We start from the raw sequence: 26,508 nt of genomic DNA, 5'->3' as shown, positions 1-26,508 counted from the left end.
GGGGCCTCCCTCTGCCGCCACGCCACCACTGTGCAATTTCTGTTCTCATCCTGAAGCAAAGTTCTTAACCCGCAGTACTACTTCCGGATTAGCAGAGTCTGTAACCTGAAGTGTTTGTAACCTGAGGTACCACTGTACACCAGAATTTCAGTGTCAAGAACTCCTAACATACACATTCTTGTATGCAATTTCCCCAAATATACACATTTTTTATGCAAAGCAATTCTCTTAATGCATACTTTTGTATATACGTTAGCCTAGCATACGTGTTTTTGACATTACTCAGCTGGATAACTGTACTGCAAAATTCATAAAAGTGTGAATTTTTAAGGATTACTCTACTTTGCCTCATGTATTGTTTGGGAAACAGCTAGTTAGATAGATTTGCCTATAAATGTGAGGTGAATCAAGTTTCTTCCCCATCCCTAATGGCAACCTGTCAGGGAACTGACATCGGAGCTAGAGGCGGAGGCAAGGCTCCCAAGTGATGCTGGAGAAGGGCCCAGCAGGGAGAGAGGCTGCTCATCAGCTGGGGAAGGAAATCAGCGTAACACCAGGGAGATGGGGGAATCGGCGAGGGGGCTCCAGGACTCCTCGCCGGAGACCAGCGGGGAGAGCACGGGTCCTCCGCTACCCACACCCTCCCTGTGCAGAAGACTTCCGCACAGGGAGAGTAGGAGGAGACTTGGCGTCAAACAGCTTTTATGCTGGAAAAGGTTTAAGAAACGCCCACTGACGGATTCTGCTAGCGACTGAAACAGCCACGAAGTGAAGGGCTGTCCAGACAGAAAAGGTTTTAACAAGGCAACCTAGCCAGGAGTGGCGGCAACTTACGCACGAGCAACCCCTATATTTATTACACAACCCATTTCCAAGTTTAAAGCCTCAGTTCTTGGATTCTCAGGAGCATTGGGCTCACTAGTCACCTTTCCAACAAGTCAATTTGATTGCTGGCATCAATCCTTGCTCTCTGAAATCAATTTTTTTCCATTGATGTACTCAACACATGGAACTGCCTTCCAATCTTATTCTTCTAATTTGTTAAATCACTGGTCTTCAACTGGTGGATTGGGACCCACTAGCAGGACACAGCCTGTCCAAGGTGGGTCACAACAGGAGAAGAAGAAGAAGAGTTTGGATTTGATATGCCGCTTTATCACTACCCGAAGGAGTCTCAAAGCGGCTAACATTCTCCTTTCCCTTCCTCCCCCACAACAAACACTCTGTGAGGTGAGTGGGGCTGAGAGACTTCAGAGAAGTTTGACTAGCCCAAGGTCACCCAGCAGCTGCATGTGGAGGAGTGGAGATGCGAACCCGGTTCCCCAGATTACGAGTCTACCGCTCTTAACCACTACACCACACTGGCTCTCACACATAGCACTACCACTATGCAAATATATGGTAAAAAACTAAGAAATGGGTCCCCAAATGCAAATATATGGAAAAAGACTAAGAAATGTGTCCCCAAATGCATTTTGGGGTTAAAAGTGGGTATTGGTTCCCAAGATTCTTGCTTTAAATCATGCACTTTCCCAGCTGCTGTCAATCTCGCAGCTAGACATCATTAAAAAGTACAACTGTGAATAATTCACTACACCTCTCTGTAAAACCGTATACAATCCTTCTTTCCCAAAGGCCACACACTGCCAAAAGCTCATGGACAAGATTGCTAACCAGAAACACTGGGGAGATGAAACAATGGACTCATTCCTTATAAGATTTACCTCCAGATACAGAAGAAAAACATTTCGGATCCTGGCTCTTTAGAGCTTGCTCCTGCCCCACTTTAAATCAAAGGAATACTAAGAACACAAGCAGAGCAGGGAAAATCACTGGGCAACTTTGGATACTGGATTTCCATGGTAAAATCCAATTTCTGTTAAAACGGGGCAACATAATTTACTCTTATTCTCAAAGGGCATTGGATCTCTCCAACTGTAAATATTGAAAATGATACAGTCGTATAGATCTTGAATGCCTTGGCTCCTGAACTAATTGGCTCCCGAACGATTGAAACCTGGAAGTGAGTGTTCCGGTTTTCAAACTATTTTTGGAAGCTGAATGTCCAACAGGGCTTCCACGACTGCCAATTGGCTGCAGGAGCTTCCTGCAGCATATCAGAAGCCGCACTTTGTTTTTCGAATGTTTTGGAAGTCGAATGGACTTCAAGAACGGATTCCGTTTGGCTTCCAAGGTACGACTGTACTGTGTAAGAATACCTTTCAAAACTGGTACCTGCCAGGTTCCTAGTACAGTCACATATTTAATTATAGAATTGTTGGAGATGGTTTAGCAAGGATTCCAGATTTAACTTTGGGGTCCAAGAATTACTGAAATTTTAAAAATGTTTTTAATAAGGCACAGTGAAGTAACATAATAGTGTAGATTTTCAAGGTTATGTTGGAGAACCCTATCCCTTTTACAGCAGTTCCAACACATTGCAATCTTTTGCTGTCATAAATGTTTCCCGAGTTTTAAAATTCACTTACTGTACGATACACAAATACTCTGAGCTTCTTTCCTCCCAGGGTCTCCAAGAACTGTCCATTGTAGAGGTCATTCAGGCCAATTTTCACTTTCAAAATGTGATTCTGCAGAATCAATCTGAGGATCCTCTGGTCTGTAGTTAAGACGTCATCTAACAGTTTGGATAGAACATAATGCCTAAATTAGGTTTCGTTCATGTAGTTTTACATATAATCTCAGATATAATGGAAAATGATAGTCACCTCCATTCAGCTTTGGCCTCATTCTTTCACATCTGTTATTTACCCAAAAACCAACAATTGCATCTTTTTAAAGCATGCAGTAGCTTGCATGATGCACTGTCCTCCACTGAATTCAGATGCGTGAAGAACTATTTGAGTAGTCAAATAAATGCATAGGTGCGGAGAAAGACTGTGTGTGGAGGGAGGCCCTTTATCTATGTCTCTGGCATAGTGATGGCAGTAGTAGGTTGGGATGCACTGACAGTCTTTTCTCTTGGTCAAGACGAGCCTCATTATCCCATATTTGTACCCATCTGGAGCCACTCCAAGCTTGGTTGTGGATGTGGTTCAGTCATAGACATAATTGGGAATTTGGGGGAGGGGAAATTCTCTCTATTGCTCTTACTCTTTTTAAAGGAAGTCCAGACACATCCATACCAGGAATTTGAGTCAAATGTTACTGTCCTCACATTACTACTGCTGTAGTAATAACAACTCAGTCAGGCCAGTCTTGGTGCATATATATGTGTGTGCATCAGAGAACAGAGCAACAACTCTCCTCCTCCAGCATTTGTGCTTCCACCAGCAGTTGATAAGACTGGCTCCTCAGGAATGCCTCTCCCTCTGAAGCCATGAAAGGTAAAGGTAAAGGATCCCTGGACGGTGAAGTCCAGTCAAATGCGACTATGGGGTTGCAGCATTCATCTCGCTTTCAGGCCGAGGGAGCTGGCGTTTGTCCACAGACAACCTTCCAGGTCATGTGGCCAGCATGACTAAACCACTTCTGGTGCAACAGAACACCGTGATGGAAACCAGAGCACACAGAGCCGTTTACCTTCCTGCCACAGCAGTACCGATTTATCTACTTGCATTGCCGTGCTTTCGAACTGCTAGGTTGGCAGGAGCTGGGACAGAGCAACACGAGCTCACCCTGGCGTGGGGATTTGAACCGCCGACCTTCTGATCGGCAAGCCCAAGAGGCTCAGTGGTTTAGACCACAGTGCCACCCATGTCCCATGACAGTGAAGCAACCATAGCTGGAACTACCAGGCACTCACTCCTAGCCATGGAGGTCCCATGGAATTCCAGCAACAGGTCTCACACACCTATCTTCTTCTACTGATCAAGACTTATTTGTAGAGTCTGAGCATCCTAAATCTATCAAGGGGATTTCAGTTTCAGTGACTGTAAGTAGTTTCAACTCTCTCGTGTTGGACTTCTTCACAAAGTTGTTGAAGAAGATATTTAAGATATCTCTTAAGAGTTATTTTTAGTGCCACCAAGTTTGTCGGTCTACCTACCGGAGAAAGCCCCATTCACTGGAGCTAGCAAGGTATATTCTTCCTCTGGCTTTAAAGCTGCGGCCAAGCCAACCTGAGACACCAGGTCTTTGAAGGTGGTTTGTTGAGGACCAGCAAGCTCTATAACTTGCTTAGCTGAAATTGAGGAAGAAATGGATGGACATTAGGTTTCGCTCCAAAACTCTCTCCAAGCAGACAAATATTTTTAAAAGGATACACAAGGAATATCCATAGAGCTCATAAATGGGTTACTTCTTCAAAAGAGACAATTAGTTGAGACTACCTGCCTATCTATTCCAGGGGTCAATTAGTACTAGAGAAAGTGCATAGGATTGGAAGTCACCTGTGTGTCACTCTCAAGTCAAATCTTTAAAAATGTAGTATAAACACAGACAACTGGGAAACACCGGCCTGTGAGCACTCCAATTGGAGAACAGCCTCTACCAAAGGTGTCATGGGCTTTGAAGACACTTGAACTCATGAAGAAAGGGAGAAATGTGCTAAGAGGAAGGCACGCTTGGCAAACCCTCACCGTGACCAACTCCCGCCCGGAAACCTATGTCCCCACTGTGGAAGGATCCAGAATTGGCCTCCACAGTCACTTATGGACTCACTGTTAAAACCGTGTTTAAGGAAGACATTCTTACTCGGCTACGAGTGATCGCCAAAGAAGAAGAAGACTCACCGGAATCAGGAATAAGCACTTGGTCTACTAGATGAATGACACCATTGCTTGTCACAATGTCTTTTCGCTTCACCATTTTGACGCCATTGATTGTCAAGCTGTCGCCATCACAGCCAACTTCGACAGTATTGCCTTCCAAGGTCTCGTAGACACCTCCACTCATGATGGCTTCAGAACACTGGAGAGTATTCAGAATGTGGAACTTCATCATAGCTAAACAGGAGAAAGAACAGAAAGGACTCAAATGAAACCTGAGGCGATGCTGCAGCCATCTAAAACTGGTACGTTTTAGAAAATACAATGCCATTATAAACAGTTATTGTAATGAGTTTTGCTTTCGTTTTGTAAATAATGACATTCATTTCCACTAGAGATTGGAACATAACAACATTCTTAACTATTTAGGGGGAAAGAGAGATTCCCACACACCTTTAGTAGCATCCATATTGAAACATTTGCTATGTGCTTGCTCTAACTAGAAAAGTGAGTATGGACTGCACTTGAACAAGACCTTATATGCCTTTGGACAAGGGCTTAGCCCTTCAAATGTACATTTCATTGTGATTTTTATTTTGTGCCTTGCAACTTATTACATTAGAATCAAAATCATGAGCAGACAAATAGCAAAACCATTAAATAGCACATATAGCTAGGGATATTTAGAACATATATTTAAACTGTTTCATTAAAAAAAAAAAACTTGTGCATTATCTCTCTGGTGGCAATATGTGACATGAATCAGTAACTTGCTGTTGTGGGAGGGGGGCAGAGGGAGAGGCAAAAGTTGCCAGTGCTGCTTATTTCAGACAGTTCATACTGAGCTGCCAGAACGGTGCTGGTTTCACATATCAATCTCTTAGCCATTCCTGCATTGCAGGGGGGTCGACTAGATGACCCTTGGGGTCTCTTCCAGCTCTACAGTTCTATGATGGACTCAAGGGCATCCTGATCAAATTTGCAGATGACACCAAACTGGGAGGGGTGGCTAACACCCCAGAGGACAGGATCACACTTCAAAATGACCCTGACAGATTAGAGAACTGGGCAAAAACAAACAAGATGAATTTTAACAGGGAGAAATGTAAAGTATTGCACTTGGGCAAAAAAAATGAGAGGCACAAATACAAGATGGGTGACACCTGGCTTGAGAGCAGTACATGTGAAAAGGATCTAGGAGTCTTGGTTGACCACAAACTTGACATGAGCCAACAGTGTGACGCGGCAGCTAAAAAAGCCAATGCAATTCTGGGCTGCATCAATAGGAGTATAGTATCTAGATCAAGGGAAGTAATAGTGCCACTGTATTCTGCTCTGGTCAGACCTCACCTGGAGTACTGTGTCCAGTTCTGGGCACCACAGTTCAAGAAGGACACTGACAAACTGGAACGTGTCCAGAGGAGGGCAACCAAAATGGTCAAAGGCCTGGAAACAATGCCTTATGAGGAACGGCTAAGGGAGCTGGGCATGTTTAGCCTGGAGAAGAGGAGGTTAAGGGGTGATATGATAGCCATGTTCAAATATATAAAAGGATGTCACATAGAGGACATCCTCTGTTTTCTGCTGCTCCAGAGAAGCGGACACGGAGCAATGGATCCAAACTACAAGAAAGAAGATTCCACCTAAACATTAGGAAGAACTTCCTGACAGTAAGAGCTGTTCGACAGTGGAATTTGCTGCCAAGGAGTGTGGTGGAGTCTCCTTCTTTGGAGGTCTTTAAGCAGAGGCTTGACAACCATATGTCAGGAGTGCTCTGATGGTGTTTCCTGCTTGGCAGGGGGTTGGACTCGATGGCCCTTGTGGTCTCTTCCAACTCTATGATTCTATGATTCTGTGATTCTACTATGTTATGCACGAATCGCAAACCCAATCGCATTTGGTCAATAACCCTACACCAAGGGTCAGCAAACTTTTTCAGCAGGGGGCCGGTCCACTGTCCCTCAGACTTTGTGGGGGCCAGACTATATTTTGGGGGGGGAAATGAACGAATTCCTATGCCCCACAAATAACCCAGAGATGCATTTTAAATAAAGCACACATTCTACTCATGTAAAAACACCAGGCAGGCCCCACAAGTAACCCAGAGATGCATTTTAAATAAAAGGACACATTCTACTCATGTAAAAACACGCTGATTCCCAAACTGTCTGCGGGCTGGATTGAGAAGGCGATTGGGTCGGATCCAGCCCCCGGTCCTTAGTTTGCCTACCCATGTCCTACCACGTTCACACCGCAGGTTTCCCAAGTAGCAATGCAGTTCTCCTAATGAGCTGTCACAACCCAAACATACTATGATGAACTCAGCATCTGAATTCAAAAGCAGAAGCCACAGGAGAAAGCAATATGCAGGAACCCCACTAGCCCCTGTGTGGCCTAACAAGTCTTCGTCCAGTTTCTGGAACACTGTGAGGGAGCCAGTCTAATGAGGTTCTTTGGACAGGGAGACCTATAGTAGGGAATTTTAAACTTGGTTGTCTCTCAGCAAGGCTGTTGAAACTATTCTAACCGTTGCCACTATCATAACATAATAATAGCTCTGGATTATAATAATAGGTTATTACATCTATCATGACTGTGAAACTCACGAGCCCCTAATCAAATAATATGATCCCTATATTTAAAATGTGAATTGGAGACCAATATTTGACCTGAACCTTTATTTACAGTGCACTTAAAAGACAGCGATGATCTAAGATATTTTGGTACTTGAGGAAGGAAGTTCAAATTCCCCCTGCAATTGTAAAAATGTAATAAGCACACTAATTGACACCTAGCTCTGCCTCACAATAGAGGCTGCCCTAAAAAAGCAAACACCAAAAAGTGGTCACATTTCTCTTTTTGCTCCCCAACTTATTCCTTTTCGATGGGCAAAATAGGCTAGTGGCCAGTCAGTCGGTAACCATAGAATCAATTTTGTCCCCCAACGACATCTACCTATTTTAGTGTGAAGCTACTCCCTCGTTTTTCTTTAAAATATCAGTGTGCTTCTGGTGCACTGTGATAACATGGAAAAGAAAGCTTCACTCTTCCCTGCCGTTTATGCAGCATTTTCTGCGGTGCCAAGTGGGGTAATTGATCTAACAGGCCAGTTGGGAATTCCCTCCCGGTAAGACGGTTCTCAGCTGGCATGTGGCAAAGGTGTTACGAGAGAAGCGGTAAGGCTAAAGGCATTTCCAGCTTTTTCCTGCCAATCTTTAACAGGCGCATGGTCCCACTGAGATAAAAAACCAACTGGAGAGAGTTATAAAATCGACAGCCAGACCAACAACTAGACCTGACGCCTAGGTAAACTGCCAAGGCACTTCTCTAACTTAAACATCTGACTTTGTAGTTTCCCTTGCTTACCAGAAATTTCCTTTTTTATCAGGGACAGTGCTTTGGTCATGGTCAAAAACCCCTCAATTTGATTTGGAAACGGCTCTGCTAGAGAATTCTCGTGGGAGAGGTTGCCTTCTCCTCAGAGAGTTCTAAACTGATGTCTTACTTGAAATATCAGGTTTCTTGAAAGACCACTTCCTTCCAAATGTACCTTCTTGAAGCTTAAGAAATCCTGCTCCAGGTGAAGTCAGGAAGGTACCGTATTTTTTGCTCTATAAGACTCACTTTTTCCCTCGTAAAAAGTAAGGGGAAATGTGTGTGCGTCTTATGGAGTGAATGCAGGCTGCACAGCTATCCCAGAAGCCAGAACAGCAAGAGGGATTGCTGCTTTCACTGCGCAGCAATCCCTCTTGCTGTTCTGGCTTCTGAGATTCAGAATTTTTTTCTTGTTTTCCTCCTCCAAAAACTAGGTGCGTCTTGTGGTCTGGTGCATCTTATAGAGCGAAAAATGTGGTAATTATGAGCGATACAACCTTTCTGGTAGTGGCACCCTGGGTATAGAATTGTCTTCTCAGAAAAGTTTGCCTGCCACCCTATTTTTGGTCAGGCAAACCTTTCTGTTTACCCAGGCCTTCAAAGCAACTTAGGTAACCTGGATTTCTGAATTTATAATTTTGGGACAATTGTGCTATTTTTGTTGTTGCATTTATTTGGTTTTGGATTTTAATGCTGCTATAAAAAGGTAAAGGGACCCCTGACCATTAGGTCCAGTCGTGGCTGACTCTGGGGTTGTGGTGCTCATCTCGCTTTATTGGCCGAGGGACCCGGTGTACAGCTTCTGGGTCATGTGGACAGCATGAGTAAGCCGCTTCTGGCGAACCAGAGCAGCGCATGGAAACGCCATTTACCTTCCCGCCGGAGCAGTACCTATTTATCTACTTGCAGTTTGATGTGCTTTCGAATTGCTAGGTTGGCAGGAGCTGGGACCGAACAATGGGAGCTCATCCGGTCACGGGGATTGGAACCGCCAACCTTCTGATCGGCACGTCCTAGGCTCTGTGGTTTAACCCACTACGCCACCCGCATCCCAATGCTGCTATGGTGTATTATTATTTATTAAATATGAATTAACATCCTTCATCCACAGATCTCAGGGTGCTTCACAACATAAAATTTGTAGTAAAAATAACAACAGCCGCAGCAAACCAATAATTCTCCCTCCCACAACTCATTTAAAAAGGGCATCGGATGTCAATCGACCAAAGGCCTGGTTGAAGAGGAAAGTTTTCGCCAGGCACCTAAATGAGTATAATGAAGGTGCCTGGAGAGCCTCCCTGGGGAGAGCATTCCACAAATGGGGAGCCACTGCAGAAAAGGCCTGTTCTTGTGTTGCCACCTTGGGACCTCTCATGGAGGTATAGGTTAGTTCATATGGAGAGAGGCAGTCCTTGAGGTATTGCGGTCCTGAGTCGCTTATTTTTTAGTTTCAAGGTTTTATTATTATTACAGTGGTACCTTGGTTCTCAAATGCCTTGGTTCTCAAATGCTTTGGTTCTCAAACTCCAAAAACCCAGAAGCGTGTTTTCCGGTTTTCAAACCGTTTTTGGAAGCTGAACATTCGATGCGGCTGTTGGCTGTTGTTTCCGGGGCGCCTGCATCAATCAGAAGCTGTGCCCTGGTTTTTGAACATTTTGGAAGTCAAACAAACTTCTGGAACTGATTAAGTATGGCGCTTTTGTTTTTGCTATTAATTTTGCATTTTTGTTTTTGAGGCTTTTTCGAGTAAATTGTTTTTGTGACTGTGTGGAACCCAGTTCAGATTGATTGACTGTGTGACTGTGGAAATGGCTAAAAGCCCCACATCCAAACAAAGACTATCATCAGTGCAGGTAAGAAACAAAAAATAATTTTAATTTTTATCATCTACAATATTGTCTTATTTATTTTATAGTACATTGATTATTGCTTTCATTTTATGGATCAGTGGTCTCGTTAGATAGTAAAATTCATGTTAAATTGCTGTTTTAGGGGTTGTTTTTAAAAGTCGGGAACGGATTAATTCGTTTTGCATCACTTTCTATGGGAAAGCGCGCCTTGGTTTTGGAACACTTTGGTTTTGGAACAGACTTCCGGAACGGATTAAGTTTGAGAACCAAGGTACCACTGTATTATTATAAGCTGCCCAGAGAACTTTGTCTTATGGGGCAACATGCAACTGCACCAAATAAACAAAGAAATTACACATACATAGTTAGACGCCAGGGGAAGGTGAAGGTTGTGACATGATTAAAACAATTGGAGCAGAAATGTTATTTTCAATCAAATGAGATTGTCGTAAGCTTATAGGAGGAAGATAGCATTTGAGAGATGGTTTCTAGTGAGCACTTCCAGATATCCTGTTGCTAAAGCTGAGCACGACTCCCTCGAGATCCTCCCTTTCTTTTTCCTTTGACATATGAAGCAGGGAAAATTCTTACTCCTACACTGTCTATGTATCAACTGCCCTTTCTTAATGAGAAGAACAGATGCAAGCTGTAACTTGCAGTAACCATTAGCTGTAAAGATTCTAATGGGACTTCCCTTTTCTTTTATAGAATGTTTATGGGATACAAAAGTATACCATTTGAGTAGTTCTGAGCACATTTCAAATGCAGGAAGTTTCATTTACTAGAGCTTAGTTGGTGAGGTTTTGTATCCTCAGCGGTCGCACCAATTACACTGAAAGGTGCTGTTACAGCTTTCTCAGTTTCATCTGCTCAAAGCATAATAGTACATAAGGCATATTCAAGAGCTGGATCTGTTGTGAACATTAATGTCTCATTGCTGCTATTATTTTCCTAAAAAGGGCAGGTATGAAAGGTTGTCTTTCTAAATAAGTTGAAGCTGACCACATGTGCTCTAGGTACAGTTTTTCAGATACCCATAATGTTGGGTAGAAAAGATGTGGGAAGACATGGAGAAACCACCCTTCCTATCATCATTTACCTAGTAACTTACTTCAAACTCCTTACAGGCTTACGCAGCAATGGGCTAATGGAAATACAGTGGTACCTCGGGTTAAGTACTTAATTCGTTCCGGAGGTCCGTTCTTAAGCTGAAACTGTTCTTAACCTGAAGCACCACTTTAGCTAATGGGGCCTCCTGTTGCCGCCGGAGGACAATTTCTGTTCTCATCCTGAAGCAAAGTTCTTAACCCAAGGTACTCTTTCTGGGTTAGCGGAGTCTGTAACCTGAAGCATATGTAACCTGAAGCGTATGTAACCCGAGGTACCACTGTATATTTATGTGATAAGCTGCAAATGCACGACACTGATGACACTGATAGTTTGGGAACAACTTGCAGAAAGGTAATGAAAGGAGGATAAGTAGCAGAAATCCCCCCCTATGGAGGGGTCCTTGTCCTCAATGGGTTCACCCACACTTTCACTTGACCCCTACTTTGATTGTATTGTATGCCAGCAAAATCCCCCCCCCTCCCAGTTCTGAGAGCTTTTCTCATTTTTTCCGCAGCTGTGCCTTGCAAAAATCTGATCTCGCCCGGTGAATTGAAGATTGGCTGAGCAAAATCTCCCTTTGGATTTCTTTGCACATCTGATAAGGTTCATTTCAGCAGGTAAAATTGGATTTTCGCAAGGCACAGCTGCGGAACAGCGAGAAAAGCTCTCAGACCCTGGGGAATTCATCGGTACACAATACGACCAAAATACTGGTCAAGCAAAAGTGGGAATGAGCCCTGAGTTTTGAAGAGGAACAATCCGAAGAATGTGTTGAGCTGTGCTGCTGCAAATGGGAGGGCAATATTCCAGGCTCCCCTACAAACACGGCAGACTCAACAGCTATTTATTCCTTATCTAGGGTTGCCATATTTCAAACAGTGAAAATCCAGACCGAAACGTTGTTGAGCTTTTTGGGCAAAAACGCAACATATGGCAACTCTAACTTATCTCACTTATTAGAGGCAGTTGCCATGCCTCCTGGAACAGAGCTGGGTTCAAAATAATTGCACGTGGACAATTTTTTCATACTTATTTACAGCAAATGGTCTAACATGGTGGGAGACATATCATGTTCTTAACCATTGCTTTCCAAAGCTGTGAAATGGATCGTCTCTTTTTCCTTTTCCACAATATCAACTTTACAGAAAATACCTTTAGCTGCCACCTTGTCGTTCATAATCCTGTTTAAGACTCCACGTGGAAGTTTCTCAAAAGCTTCGTTGGTAGGAGCAAAGAGCGTGTATTGCCCAGGCTTCCCAAGAGTTTCCATCACATCTGATGCCATGGCAGCGGTCTTGGAAAGAAAGAGATGCCGTTATTAAGCACCTTGATATTTTAGGTACAGAAAAGCAATATTTTAAATGAGCTGAGGATGGTAATACTCTTCCCATGGTCACTTAAGACCAGCATTTTTTCATAGTCACCGGATTGGGCAACTCATAATATAATACGTAAGCATTATAGAGTCGTTTTCGTAGATGTATACTCACAAAAGTAGGAACACTTAAATGCCTGCATTGCAAAGAAGCTCCCCCTACCCCATGTGCTCATTTGGCTACTCAACAATTAGCTAGAAAGCCGAATACATGTATTATATTTACATATATATTTTTGGTGTTTGTGTGTATATATATAAAATTAAGGCTGCCATAGCACAGCTCCCATTGGAGTATTTGTAGTGGCTCATGCCAGTCCAGAACAGCAGTGGCCATGGAATGGGAGCTGGGAGGGCAGAACACTGAGAGCAGAAAATAGTGGGAGAAGCCGGAAGAGATTGGGGAAGAAGGGTTTCTTTATAAAGAAGTTTTTAACATGGAAAAATAGCAGGCAGGTGTCCAACACAAAAGCTAAAACCAAAAAGCTAACTGTGTTAGATGTGTCCTTAAATCAGGATGATGATGATGATGATGATAATAATAATAATAATAATAATAATAATAATAATAATAATAATATAATAATAATAATAATAATAATAATAATAATAATAATAATAATATAATACCCCGCCCTCCCCTACCAGGCTCAGGGTGGCTAACACCAGGTATAAAAACAATTGATTAAAATACAACTTAAAAACAAGATTAAAATACAACATTAAAATGCAGCCTCATTTCAGTAGAAACTCAAATCAAAAACTTTTGGGGGATGAAAACATCAAATCTTCACCAAGTCCAACTATCCAGACTGGTCCTACGTGGACCAGAAAAAAGCCAAGGAAGGATGCAGCAACTATCAAGGCTAAAGGCTAAAGGACGTTCATAATTACGAAGGAAAGCTTACTCTGAGAGATGAAAGATCATCTTCCACATCAAGGACATCTTGAATGGTATTTCCAACAGGGGTCAGCACACGGTCGATGACATGCACAACACCATTTGTAGCAATTTGGTTACCATGGATGATTCTAGCGCAGTTAACCGTAACAACCTGCATTTGAAGAATGATGCCAGAGAATATTAAGCACAGAACTTGCTGGCGACCAGAAGATTATCGAGAAAGTGTTACACATTTCTTTATGCTTCTAGCGCCTTTATGGGATGTGTGATGAGATGTCTCCTATAAAACATTCTGGAAAGAATCTAGCTAGAACACACATTGCAATGAAACTTGTACTGGATGCATTTCATTTCCTATATCTGGTAGCAATAATGTTTTTAAATTCTTTAAGGTGAACATTCAGAGCGAAATTTAACACTGTGTTAGTAGCCATTGTTTTTAACCTGCTGATAGTTTGGTACATCTTTGGATTTTGTAAAGTGCCTTGAAATCATTGATTAAAAAATGACATATAACTAATAAGAATAAATAAATAGCCATGTCTGACTTGATTGCAGCAGGACCTTAGGTCAACTAACTGAAGCTGCAATCCTTTACCACTTCCCTGGGAGTATGCCTCACTGGGACTTACTTCTGAGTAAACATGCATGGATCACTGCCTTCATAGATCACTGCCTTGCCGTGGCGAAGGGGCTTGAATAACTCAGAGAAGCCATGAGCTATGCTGTGCAGGGCCACCCAAGATGGGCAGGTCATAGTGGAGAGTTTTGACCAAACGTGATCCACCTGGAGCAGGAACCGGCAAGCCACTCCAGTATCCCTGCCAAGAAAATTCCATGGACAAAGACAACTTTGACCAAACTGCGGGAGGCAGTGGAAGACAGGAGTGCCTGGCGTGCTCTGGTCCATGGAGTCACAAAGAGTCAGACACGACTAAACGACTAAACAACAACTAACATGCATAGAATCGTGCTGCATCTCTGGATCCCACCAAACACCTATAAAAATGAAATTCTATCTAGAAAGTTGAAGTTTACAGCTCTTTCCAAGTTTAGAGCCACATTTATAACATAAATATCACATGCAACATTACAATGTCCTCTATTCCAGGGGCTAAAGTTCATGGTTCTATATAAGAAAATAATATTTAAACAGACTTACACCATTGGGGTAGTGATTTATATGCAGTTTTTGGTTGTCGTACATAGACACCAGATCCATGCCATTCCTGAGGTCCTTTGTCAACATGCGCTTGTTCACCATGTGGTTATGGAGGGCATTGTACAGTTCGATGTTTACATTTTCAATCAGGCCTTCGTGGATTTCCTAGGGGAAGAGATTCAGTTAGACTTTCCATGGCCATCATCCCAGTCAGCCTGATATACACCAGATTACTCTGCTACAAGTGAAATAATCCATGCTAATGTTTTTTTCATGCTAATATTCCCTTTGGCAAGCTACAGTACTTCATTTAGCATCCAGCTGCTAAGCTTCTAAGTTTCTTTCATTTGAAAGTACCGTAGCTCCATGAATTACAACATTCATTTATTCGTGCAGTCTTGGACATCTTGTCTTCTTTCACATCCCCCTTTGCTTTTCCTTACATGTTACCCACTATTCCACAAACATTTTTCCACATTATTTGTGCAGCCAGCATATTCTGTGCCTCAAACCCGACTAAATTTGCAGAGCCTTTCTGGGATCAAAAGGCCATTTTCAGCACTCCTTGCCATTTGTCAACCCAGCCAAAGTTCTTATCAAGCCCTATCCTGGGCCTTCATCTTTGATCTCCTGATCTTAACCTATGGTCAGGTTCTTACATTTACAGTTGTACCTCAGAAATCGAATGCCTTGTGAGTTGAATGTTTTGGGTCCCGAATGCCGCAAACCTGGAAGTGAGTATTCTGGTTTGTGAACGTTCTTTGGAACCCGAACGTCAGTCACAGCTTCCACGGCTTCTGATTGGCTGCAGGAGCTTCCTGCATCCAATCGGAAGCCATGCTTTGGTTCTCGAATGTTTAGGAAGTCGAACGGACTTCCGGAACAGATTCCGTTTGACTTCCGAGGTACGACTGTATTACTTAGATGGCCTGGGAGCCAAAGTGGTGTTGCTGCTGCTTCCTCTGCCACTGGGCAATTTGAGATGCCCAAGACCACACAGGTGGTATTCAACATTGTGCTAAGGCAACTGGTCTACCAGAGCAAGCAGTTTGACTTCCAGACAGAACAATTTCCCATTTCTTCCCTACACACTCTGTTCCTGACACCTGCCCCCCGTGAGCCAATCTGAGGAGATGGGGGGAGTGGAAGTCGCTGTTGCATAAGCAGAAGTCCTTGCACAGGACTTAGGTTTAATAATGCCAAGGGGCAGCACCTTTCAGTGTTTCCTTTTCTCATTGCCCAGCAGCACCCAGGGCAGTAGTGGGAGGTGACCTAGAGCTTTCTAACACCAGTTGTTGTGTGGTCCATATAAAAGGGCTGTTTGTTGCAAAAATGTCTGTACATTTTAAATTACTATATTAAAATAAACTGCCTCTGAGGATTTGCTGGATTCCCCCCCAGGTTCTCCCTATACATTTGTAAACCTGGCAATATCTTCTACCCTTTAAATCAGGGCTAGAAAACCTGCAGGCTGCGAAATTCCCCAATACGTTTTAAGAGGTCCTCCAACCAAATTTGTTATTTTATAAAAATAGATTTTTTAAAATAAATGTTTTGATTGCTTCTATGGGACTCCTGAGCAATGCCAAAATGTTTTTTTGTGACCCCAAGATTTGTCACACACACACACACATAGTAAGAAATGTTTTTTTACTGACCACTCCCACCTATATGTCCCCTCCTGTGATCTGGTGATACCAAAAGGTGTTTTGACCCACAGCCTTGCAAGACCCAGACAAAGATGTCCTTTGATTTTTTTAAAAAATTGGCCATGCCCACATTCACACATAGTCCCCTGAGGGTTGATTATACTGTAGGTTGATGTGGCCCCTCCTTTAGACTAAAGGCATTCAGTTCTTTCAGGCTAGTCTGATATGCCCTTCATTCTGAAATCGAAATAGGCCTTCTGCATGCATTGGCAGGGGAAAATAAATGCATACAGGGCCCCACCACAGTCATATGCCTGAAATATTATAGTAATCCTCCCTGGTTTGTCCTTGTAGCAAGGATTATAGAAATCATACATATTGATTTCTCTGTACATATTGAGTTGGAGATGTGAAGGGTTCATATGAGCATCCATGATCCAAGTTTTCAGCGCAGATAACATCTCCTGGATGGAGGATACTATAAAAACCCAATGTTCTGCCCCACACACCTGCAACACTAAACCCTGGTACACTTAAATTGGGTAGTTTATCTCAAATTTATGTTCAGCAGCTAAGTGTTACTATTTCCCCCACCAATAATTAATTTGCATAACTTGGATTTATATATCCAAAAATCCAAAAGCACTTTTTAAAAAATCCATTCTGAAATACGTACACGATCCAAAGCATCCCAGGCTTCATTGCTTGGTGCAAACATTGTATACGAGCCAGGTCCTTCAATCTCTTCTCTCAGTTTTGACATGTCAGAGTAGCGTTGAGTGGAGGTCGCTCCCACAATGCCCAAAGTACCATAGACATGATCGATGGGGGCAACTGAAAAAGACAAGAAACAAGCACACTGTACATTCTGTTTACAACAGGTTTGCCCTCCTCCCCTCACCTCAGATAGTGCCACTTCATCTGGCGGAAATCATTCATGGGATTTGCTGAATTAAATACTGCTTGCTTCAGGACCCGCAATTTAGCTCATGATTTGACTTAGGATGCAGCAGTACACAGACCACGTAACAAAGCAGATGTTCATAGGAAGGCAACCCACCATTTCAGGTTGCTTAGGAACCTGCACACTTTCCACAAGGACACTACTGAAAATAGCGTAGTTAGGTGGTCCACACACAAACGGTCCACTCAAGGGTATGAAAAATGTAGTTACCATACTTGGGGAGGAGCCAGCTTATGTCAGGGACTGTATAAACACACAAGACATAACCGGCTGTACTTTTGAATAAATAAGGTATAATATTCATTGTGTCAAATTGTAGATTTCAGCTGAAGTCTCATAAAGTTCAACGAAAAAAGCAGAAGACCCAGTGGATCAGTTCATTCTCTAGTCAGTTCTTGCATAAGGTCCATACATTTATAAGTGGATTATTGGACTCTATGAACAGACAGGTGGAATAGATACTATATGAATATTATACCTTATTTATTCAAAAGTACAGCTGGTTACGTCTTGTGTGTTTATTGAGTATGTTTCACGTAACCATAGGTTTGTTGTTGTTGTTTTGCTTATGTCAAGGACTGGGCAGAGGAGGAATGGTGGAGACTGCCTCCCCATCCTGACCCTTCCAGGGAGGAGGAAGAGGAAGGCAGTATAGATTTACAACAGGGGGTTGAGGGAAGTCGTAGATCAGAAGCAGATGAGGGGGAAAGCTAGGAAATCATGGGAAAACCAGAGGCAGCTGTGGAGGAAGCCGCTCTGGCGCTTGGGGTGGCGCGCCAGCGGTCCAAGCCACCCATAGGGGCCTTCGGAGTCTGCCTGCCTCCTTCCACTGAGCCACCCTACAGCGGGGGGAGGGGGGAGGCAGCAGGCAGACCATTTGGGCAGCACGGAGCCTGCACGTGCCCAAGCCACCGTGTCTCTCCCAGGAGAGTCCTGCCCGGCATTTTGTCACCCCCCTCAGTGGTGACACCCAGGGCGGCCCGTTCCTACCATCCTCCTTCCTCCGCCCCTGTCCAGAGGAACACCTGGCTGAAACATTGTCATTAGAAATTCCAGACCCTCCATCTCCCAGAACCCGGCAAGCCTTAAAAGTAGGAGAGCAAAGAGCTCAAAGACAGAGGCCATGTAGCAGCTCCCGTAGAATGACGAATGAGGAAGTGGGAGAGATGAGGGGTGGAGATTCACTTGGGACAACGCCATTATGCGAGAGGCTGGGTTCTATAGCCTCTCTCTGTAAAAATTGAAATAAAAAAGAACGGTAAGAAACTTTTCCTTGTCTTTGTACTTTTCTGGGCAACCAGCCGGGAGCTGCTGTCAGCATCCTGACAGATTGTCCCAAGTGAACTTTAATTGCTGGTTAAGTCATAAATCACACCATGAGAGAGTGTTATGTCCCAAGGAGCTGGGGGGCGATGGCAACAGGTCGCAACTGCCACCCACCCTGAGAGCAGGGGAGTGATCATTTTGCACAATATTCCTTCAGTTCCTCATTTACGTATTATGCACAAACAGATCCATCTCGTGTCCTTAAAAAACAAGGCCTAGTTTTCATGTGTGGCTCTTCCTTAAAGCAATGCTTCATAACATAACAATGATCTGTCACAAGCTACCTCGTATCCCCACCTGCCCCCTTCTTTTGGGAGAAAAAGTAAGCAAAATATAAGCTTCCTATGTTCATCCAACATTACCTGCAGGGCATCCTCGTTCGCCTTCCATCTTCATATAACCAGGGCAGCATTCATACAAGACAGTTCTACAATATATCAACACAATATATCAATATATCAACATTTTATTTCCCCTGCTGTTGACTTGTTATACTGGCTTCATCATTATGATTTCTACTTTTTACCAGAAAAGACACAAAGTTCCTTATAAAAAATATTTTTAAAAAAATATGCAATGAAATAAAATACACAATACAAAAGAATCGCTAGAGATTTGACCTGGCGTTTTTGCTGCTGAATCCCTAAACTTCCCTTAACGAAAGGGCTAGTACCATGCTGTTTTTATTGTAATTTTTACCGTAATTATCTGCATAGTAGTTTTAATTATATTAAATTTACTTTTTTATGATCCCCTCCCTATGCTTTAAAGTGTTTTTTTTATTTGTTAACCGCCTTGAGTCCTTGTCAAGAGGAAAAGGTGGGATATAGGGTTAAAGCAGTTCTGGTTGCAATGGCCGTATTCAACAACTTCAAGAGGAAAATGTTCAAGCTACAGTTGTACCCTTTCTGTATGAAGATAAGTCTGTGCAATAGGTTACATATATTTGATTGAGCATGAAATACTGGTTTATCACTTATTAGGAGACACAGTAAAACTAGTTTACTATTGGTGGCCCAGCCATAGCTTAACATCTCTTGGGTGACTTTGCACTCAAAGCAGGAGATACACAACTGAAACAATCTCTGGAAACAACTGTCAGTTGCACAATACAGGGAAAGAACAAGTCAGCCAATGATACCAATTCCTAGGCTGACAGGACACTTCAGCACACATTTCAAAGGCCCTTTTGGACCAGGTATGTTGAACCTGGTCAACTTGGCAGCACCTTAGCCACAGCAGAAGCAAAATGCAGGTATCTAATTCACCTAATAAGACAGGCCACTTTGGGCTCTAGGTCTTTTCAAAGGGCTCATGGATGCAACAGAAAGGCATTTAAACTTCCTTACTAAACTTATGTACCAAATAGGTGAAGGTAAAGGGACCCCTGACCATTAGGTCCAGTCGTGGCTGACTCTGGGGTTGCGGCACTTATCTCGCTTTATTGGCCGAGGGAGCCGGCGTACAGCTTCTGGGTCATGTGGCCAGCAGGACTAAGCAGCTTCTGGTGAACCAGAGCAGTGCACAGAAACGCCGTTTACCTTCCCCCCAGAGCAGTACCTATTTATCTACTTGCACTTTGATGTGCTTTTGAACTGCTAGGTTGGCAGGAGCAGGGATCGAGCAACAGGAGCTCACACCGTCGCGGGGATTCGAACCGCCGACCTTCTGATCGGCAAGTCCTTGGCTCTGTGGTTTAACCCACAGTGCCACCCGCGTCCCTTATGTACCAGATACTTATAGAATAAAATGGCAGTTTTCATGATTGATGAGACAATTGGTATGCATTTTCCAATTCAATGTCTTAACAAAATTTGCCTTGGGAGCTACAGGAGAGTGGCCAAACTCCTACAGCTTTGATTTTCCTTTCATAAAAAAATAAAAGAGAGAGGCAGAAATGTAAGCCACCCCCTCACCCCCTGCAGTGTTCTACAACAGATCCAGTAAAATAAGGGGGTGGGGGAGAATTAGGTTAACACAAATTTGATACAGATGCGCCATAAATTTTGCCAAACTGTAATGGCTGCCACTAAAACGTTATATGAGTGTATTTTCGATTATCATGTTCCTTTAAACACATAGCACACTTCCTCTGGGAAGCTCAAGGGATTCATGTCTAGCCAGCAATTGCCTTTGAATATGCAAAGCCATATGTTCCCTCATGGTTCACTGCATCTAGAAAACTGAGGCCTCACATATCTGAGAAGCGCGGGAAAGAAAGAGTTCCAGGAGATAGATGGAACCTCAGTCTTTGCCAACGTCCTTGCGGGGAGGAAAAATATGTTTTTCTGTTTGATTCAGTTTGCGGTACCTAGTAAGCCCACAAACATGAGCCCTAAACCAAACACATCTCAGCCTGTTTGAACATGGGAAAGGCTCTGAAGCCAAGCAGCATTCATCAATCTCCTCCTTTCGAAAGAAGAAGGGCGTTTGAGAGGGCTTAAAGCTTAACCCTGTTTGGTCCTGACTAAGCAAGCTAGGAATTCCTTCTAGTCTCATCCTGTTCTCCCATACAAGTAGGCAGGCCCTGGAGAAGGGAAAGTGGGATATTGTGTTCACTGCAAACCCCACCCTGTGTACGGGAGAGGGGTTTGGATCGCATACTTTAGGACTCTCTTGCACACTTTCCCCTTGCGTCACCTCTTCAACGTTCACATCACAGAGACGCCTGTGGTTTTCTGGTTCAATATTTCCCTCCCTCACACACACGGCAAATTTGGCAGCCAAATAAAAAACCTATCACTAGTTGCCTTTCCTCAAGTACAGACAGTGCTCCATTGCATCATAGCCACACTTCCACTGTCTTTCCCCCTGGGATTGAAGGGCGAATGCTATTGCTGGTGAAATAGCAGCAAGAAATATGCTAGAATAATCATTAAGAGGTCCATTCAGCGATTGCTTCTGTGACCTCTATAAAAACGGCAAACGAAATATATTTGTGTACTTATCTCCAGTAATTCTGTGCTTTATTAAGTCTAGCACACGCTGCATTGCATATGTGAACCCTCCCTGCCTTCATATAATTTTTCCTCCAGCCTACCGAGCCAGGGAACTGTACCAGAGTCTGAATTCTAGGCCAGAGCGAGGCGCACATAGTTTCTTGCTCCTGCTCCCGGTGTTGCCACATGTCCTCGTTGCCTGAGAAGCTTATGTCACAGGTTTGGTCACCCAGGTTTAATAGTCATGAAAGGCACAGGACTTACGCTTTCTTGCCACAGATGGCTCCCTGGTACCAATTCCTGCATGTGCTGAAGTATTTCTTGTTGGTGCCCACAACTTGTTGGAGAGCACAGACATTTGGGCTGAGAGAGAGAAAGAAGAAAACGTTAAGAAGTCCTAATGGTTCCCCACACGTTTTGGTACTGGTGGTCTATGTTCACCTCAGACAGATCCTTCCAGTGTCTATTTACAATATTTCTAGTTGCTGCGAGTAAGTGACTGCTAGAGAAGTTGACCAACCAATTCAAACGGGGGCAAGCAAAGGAGGACACCTTCACCTAGGGTTGCCATACATTTCCCAGACATATCTGGAATACAGCAGTCAAAAGCAATGTCTGGACAGAAGTTGCTAGAAATGTCTCGGGAAATCCAGACGCATGGCAACCCATGTCAGCAGTGTTGTTTTTGGAGATTTCCCCTTAAAAATAGCTCAAAAACTTCATTTTTTCTGTTTGAAATATGGCAACCCTACCTTTGCCACAATATGGTTTTCCTTTATCACATGGACAACATGACAATGACCTATTTCCCCACAACAGCATACAAATCAATATGGCTAACTGACCCAGCAACGTAACAACCCCCTCACATACAAACAAACAAACAAACAAACCACACTGAACACAACCAACCAAGCTTAGGACACACTAATCTCTCACATTATCAATAAAAATAAATAAATACATAAACAATGGACCTAACCACATGATGCTGCCAGAAATCCGTACACTAATAATAGGCAATAGAACAATAGGACAATACCCCCATCTCTCTCCTGCCTCTCTCCCCTGTCTCTTTCCCCCCAACTGCAAGATGTCCATGACAAAAATTGTCTTTCACTATATGTAAACGAACAGTGAAAAAGACGGTGAATTGAAAGTGGAGACAATAGATGTACCTTTCCCTGTTTACCTGTTTGTTTTGTCACACACACATACAAACTTTAATGAAATTATCTCAGGAAATATGTCCTAATGGTGCCTAATGCGTTCATCTTAAAAAGCAAAAATTGGCTGGAGTCTCTTTCTGATATGGTAGCTTATTAAAGTTCATGAGAGTTCATGCAAGTGAAATATTGGGTGGAATTCAACGCTGGGCTGTGGTGAACGTCCGGCCAGCACAAACACTGCAGTTTGCCAGATGGAACGATCTCTCCTCTATTTCCACGGCACGCTGTTCTCTGGAGTTTCTCCCACCTGCCCCCCCCCCAAGTCAATTTCAGGGGACTCTTTTGATAAATCCTTCCCAAAGTGTGTAAAAGTTTACTTGCACAGACAAGGCTTGCAACATGAAAAATGATCAGGAGACTCAGAGTTTGAATCAAACCACGTTTGACAGCTTCACTTGCAAATGTCCACTGGCTTGGTAGTCTGTTCACATTACACTTGTCTCTGAGCAGAAATTTTAGTCTCTACCTTGTTTGGAATTCATTCTGCTTTCCAATGGTTTCCCTACTTTATTTCTATTCTCTCTCCCCCCCCCCCCCCCACACTTGAATGGCCAAGGCTAGAGATGGACAATAGGATTTCCCATCCACAAGTAGGCACTGTAGGAATTTTATGGTGAGGGTGCATCTAGACCAGGTATCTCCCACCTTCTCAGACCAAGGACCCAATTTTAACCAAAACACGCAATTGGGGACTCGTTTCTGAATCTTTCAACATGGCAGTAGTGTTCTTCAACTTGGATCAGGCCACTAGGAGATCCCAACCCACCAGTTCGAAGACCAGTGATCTAGAACATGCTGTGCCATACACCAAATGATATTTCAAACAGCCACCTCTGGATTTCAATTCAGGAAATTTAATGTTGTTGGGGTTTTTTACAGCCAAATCTTATCAGTTCCCAAGAGATTTTTTTTTATTTTTTCAGAGAGAGGAAGGTAATATGATAGAACTGTTGTTCTCTTTCACTGGCAAGTTCATCACACTTCCCTCCTGTTTGGTGTCATCTTCTGCACAGCTGCAAAGCTTAATTTGCCGTTGTGGGGCAGGGGGCGATAATGGAGTAAGGCAAACATTTTTTTCCCTCTGCTGACTCAAGGGAAACTCTCATCTTCCATCGTACAATCGTTTATTTTGGTTGCCACTGTTTGGAATAGCACAAGAGCAGCTAAATAAATAATCCCTTCACCAAACGAGAAAAAGGGGGTGAAACAACCCACCCTGTTGAATATTAATCATGAATCCTTTTGATTTGAAAAAGGAAATGTCTTCAGAAGCTCCAGTGAAATGAAGGATAGCTGTGCAAGATCAGGCACCATTCATTCCAATGGGGTTTGCTTGTGCATTCTGCTGTGCGAAACTTCCACCTTCAAAGTTCATGTGAAAGCTAACTATAGAACGGCAGTGCTTTGTTTTAGATTAGGTTTCATTTAATTTTTTTTAAGTATTACAAGCATTTCCATCCTTAACATTTGCATCTATATAAGCAATTGCTGTTTGTCTATAATGAACTTTTAACATACATTTTAATTAGGCAGAATATCTCATAAACATTCAATAATGTTTATCACATTCAGAGGTAAAGGTGAATCAAGAAACTGCTTGTTTGAAAAAAAAATTAAAACCCTCCCATATCATACTATTGCAATTAATTGGTAACAGTTATCTAGTCTGGGCTACACCTAAAAGGGTGACAGGTTGAGTAAATCTGAAATGGAGTTCTTCAAGTCTCAAAAAGAGGTGCCAGGGCTCACATTTTTGTGCCCTCTGACCTGACAGTCTTTTTCTGCAATCCTTGATGAATGTGGGTTCTTGATTATTAAGGGAAATGTGCTCTGAATCTGCTTGTGGGGCAGAGGCATAATCTATTCCAGAGTTGGAAAACAGATGTCTAAACTGAGCTCTGATGAGCTCTGGGCACAGTTTAACCCTCCTGAAATGTCCTGTTTTATGTACATGTTTTATACTGTACATAAACTTGATGATTTCTTTTTCTGTCCAACAGCTAGCTAATTTATTCGGTTAGCAACCTTCAACCTTCCGGTGTGTATGTATATATATTTCTTACAAATATTACTTCGCCAAATGTTATCCCCTTTTTGGACCCCTCCACTTTTGGCTGCACAATAACTTTGTGACCCCAGTGATGAATTTTAGGAGGACGAAATGCAGACTTACCCTTGATCACGTGCCCTGATCCGACTGTGGGTTAAAATCTTGTCATAATAAGCAGTGGAAGATTCTGCCGTATGGAAAATGGACAGAAAGCAAACAGTGGCTGTGGCAACCCAGAGGAGCTCCATCCTTTTGTCTCTCTGTTGCTCCTGACTAGTCTGAGAAGAGAACTGGCAAGAGGCTCCAGAGAGCTCAACGTTTATATACATGCTACAAGCACAGTGGGAGGGGAAATAGATCAACCTGAGACTTGGAACCACCCTCCAAGAAACAGGGACATCTGACGAGCCCAGCATGAAAGTGGAACCTAAAAGACACTCAATATCAGTCCTTGTCCTTCACCCCCTTCCCTTGGCAGCCTGTACTGTAAGAATATAGGTATATAATGCATAGTTTATCACAGACTTGTTCCCCAGCCCCCTTTGGTGAATATTTAAAGCAGTCAGATAAATTGTATGAAAGTATGCATGTGTTGTAGATGTAAGATTATTATTTATGACAACACCCTTAGGATTTAATTGGAATTTGTCGAGTTAGTCCAGTTCTTCGCTCAAAAAGGCCCTGGGCCAAGTTCTCCTCAACAGCAGATAAAAGGTAAAACTCACCCTGCTTAGGGATTTCACATGAGGGAACGTACACACACAAAAAATTGTCTGTACTCTGAAAACTTGATATCAAGGAACGTTTTCTTCCACCCCTTGCTAAGCTTCTTCTTCTGGACTTGTTTCGAATGAGTACAATTGTTTTTGCAGACCTCCACCGCAGTCTGAAGAAATAGAATCATAGCGTCATAGGACCGTAGAGTTGGAAGGGACACCGATGGTCATCTAGTCCAACCCCTTGCAATGCAGGAATCTCAACTAGAACAGTACCTTCGGAGAAATGTCCGCCCCCTTACCAGCTGTTTATGAGAAGAACTGTGCCCCCCTCTCTGCCCCCAGCAAGGCAGACATACTACCCTGGTTCGTAAGGACTCGGTTTTTGTTATTCCCAACTAATGTGCTGTTTGCATCCTCAGGGAAATTGCCATTAAACACTCGACAGATGCAATACAGTTTATCCGGGTGTGTAACACTTCAGACTGCAGGAAGGGAATCATATATTTCGGCTCACGGGAAATCAGCACAGAGATGATTCAAACTAGCCTTCTCCCTGACGTGTTTACAACTGGGTGTCAATAGAGTGTCTTCTGCGTAGGAAAGCCAATACAGTGGGTACCTCAGGTTATAGACGCTTCAGGTTACAGACTCCGCTAACCCAGAAATAGTACCTCAGGTTAAGAACTTTGCTTCAGGATGAGAACAGAAATTGCACGGTGGCAGCACAGCGGCAGCAGGAGGCCCCATTAGCTAAAGTGGTGCTTCAGGTTAAGAATGGTTTCAAGTTAAGAACAGACCTCCAGAACGAATTAAGTTCTTAACCTGAGGTACCACTGTACACTAATGCCTCCTCGAGTGTAGCAGCTTTGCACAAATAGGGATGACCTGCCTATCCAGACAACTGCACTCAACACACAGCTGTTAAAAAAACAAAAAGACTGGACAGGTGGCTAAAGGCATGACCCTGCTCTGGTCCGTATATTAATATGTCCTACTTATGAGTAACCTGTGCATAGAGCTGTGGTGTGAACTTTAATATTCTGTGGTCTTCCTCACAGAGCAGAGAGGTTTCCAGGCCACAAGGATATTTCTTTCGTTTTGCGTATGAGACAAATCTGAAGGCAGGTGAGAAATGGCCACAGCAAAAGGAAGGAGAAGTTCCTCCAGCCTCTTTCCGAGGGCCTAC

The 26,508-nt window shown here is 43.2% G+C and overlaps 1 protein-coding gene across 16 annotated transcripts in view; it reads right to left on the bottom strand.

Annotated features, from left to right (window-relative positions):
- Positions 1-24,947, bottom strand: part of POSTN (periostin) — a 52,956-nt gene extending 28,009 nt beyond the window's left edge. For all 16 annotated transcript variants that reach the window (XM_080987758.1, XM_080987768.1, XM_080987767.1 and 13 more), the window contains exons 1-10: positions 24,727-24,947; positions 21,589-21,687; positions 18,748-18,812; positions 16,772-16,929; positions 14,447-14,611; positions 13,289-13,435; positions 12,158-12,299; positions 4,695-4,907; positions 4,010-4,144; positions 2,490-2,638 (exon numbers count right to left, since the gene is read on the bottom strand). In XM_080987758.1, the coding sequence (XP_080843884.1) occupies positions 2,490-2,638; positions 4,010-4,144; positions 4,695-4,907; positions 12,158-12,299; positions 13,289-13,435; positions 14,447-14,611; positions 16,772-16,929; positions 18,748-18,812; positions 21,589-21,687; positions 24,727-24,932 (1,479 nt within the window). In that variant the 5' untranslated portion in view covers positions 24,933-24,947. The remainder of the gene's footprint in view (positions 1-2,489; positions 2,639-4,009; positions 4,145-4,694; positions 4,908-12,157; positions 12,300-13,288; positions 13,436-14,446; positions 14,612-16,771; positions 16,930-18,747; positions 18,813-21,588; positions 21,688-24,726) is intronic.
- Positions 24,948-26,508: the final 1,561 nt, after the last annotated feature.

The sequence above is a fragment of the Podarcis pityusensis genome (assembly GCF_964106645.2).
Source record: "Podarcis pityusensis genome assembly, chromosome: 17".
Classification (NCBI taxonomy): domain Eukaryota; kingdom Metazoa; phylum Chordata; class Lepidosauria; order Squamata; family Lacertidae; genus Podarcis; species Podarcis pityusensis.
This window is presented reverse-complemented; position numbering and strand designations above follow the sequence as displayed.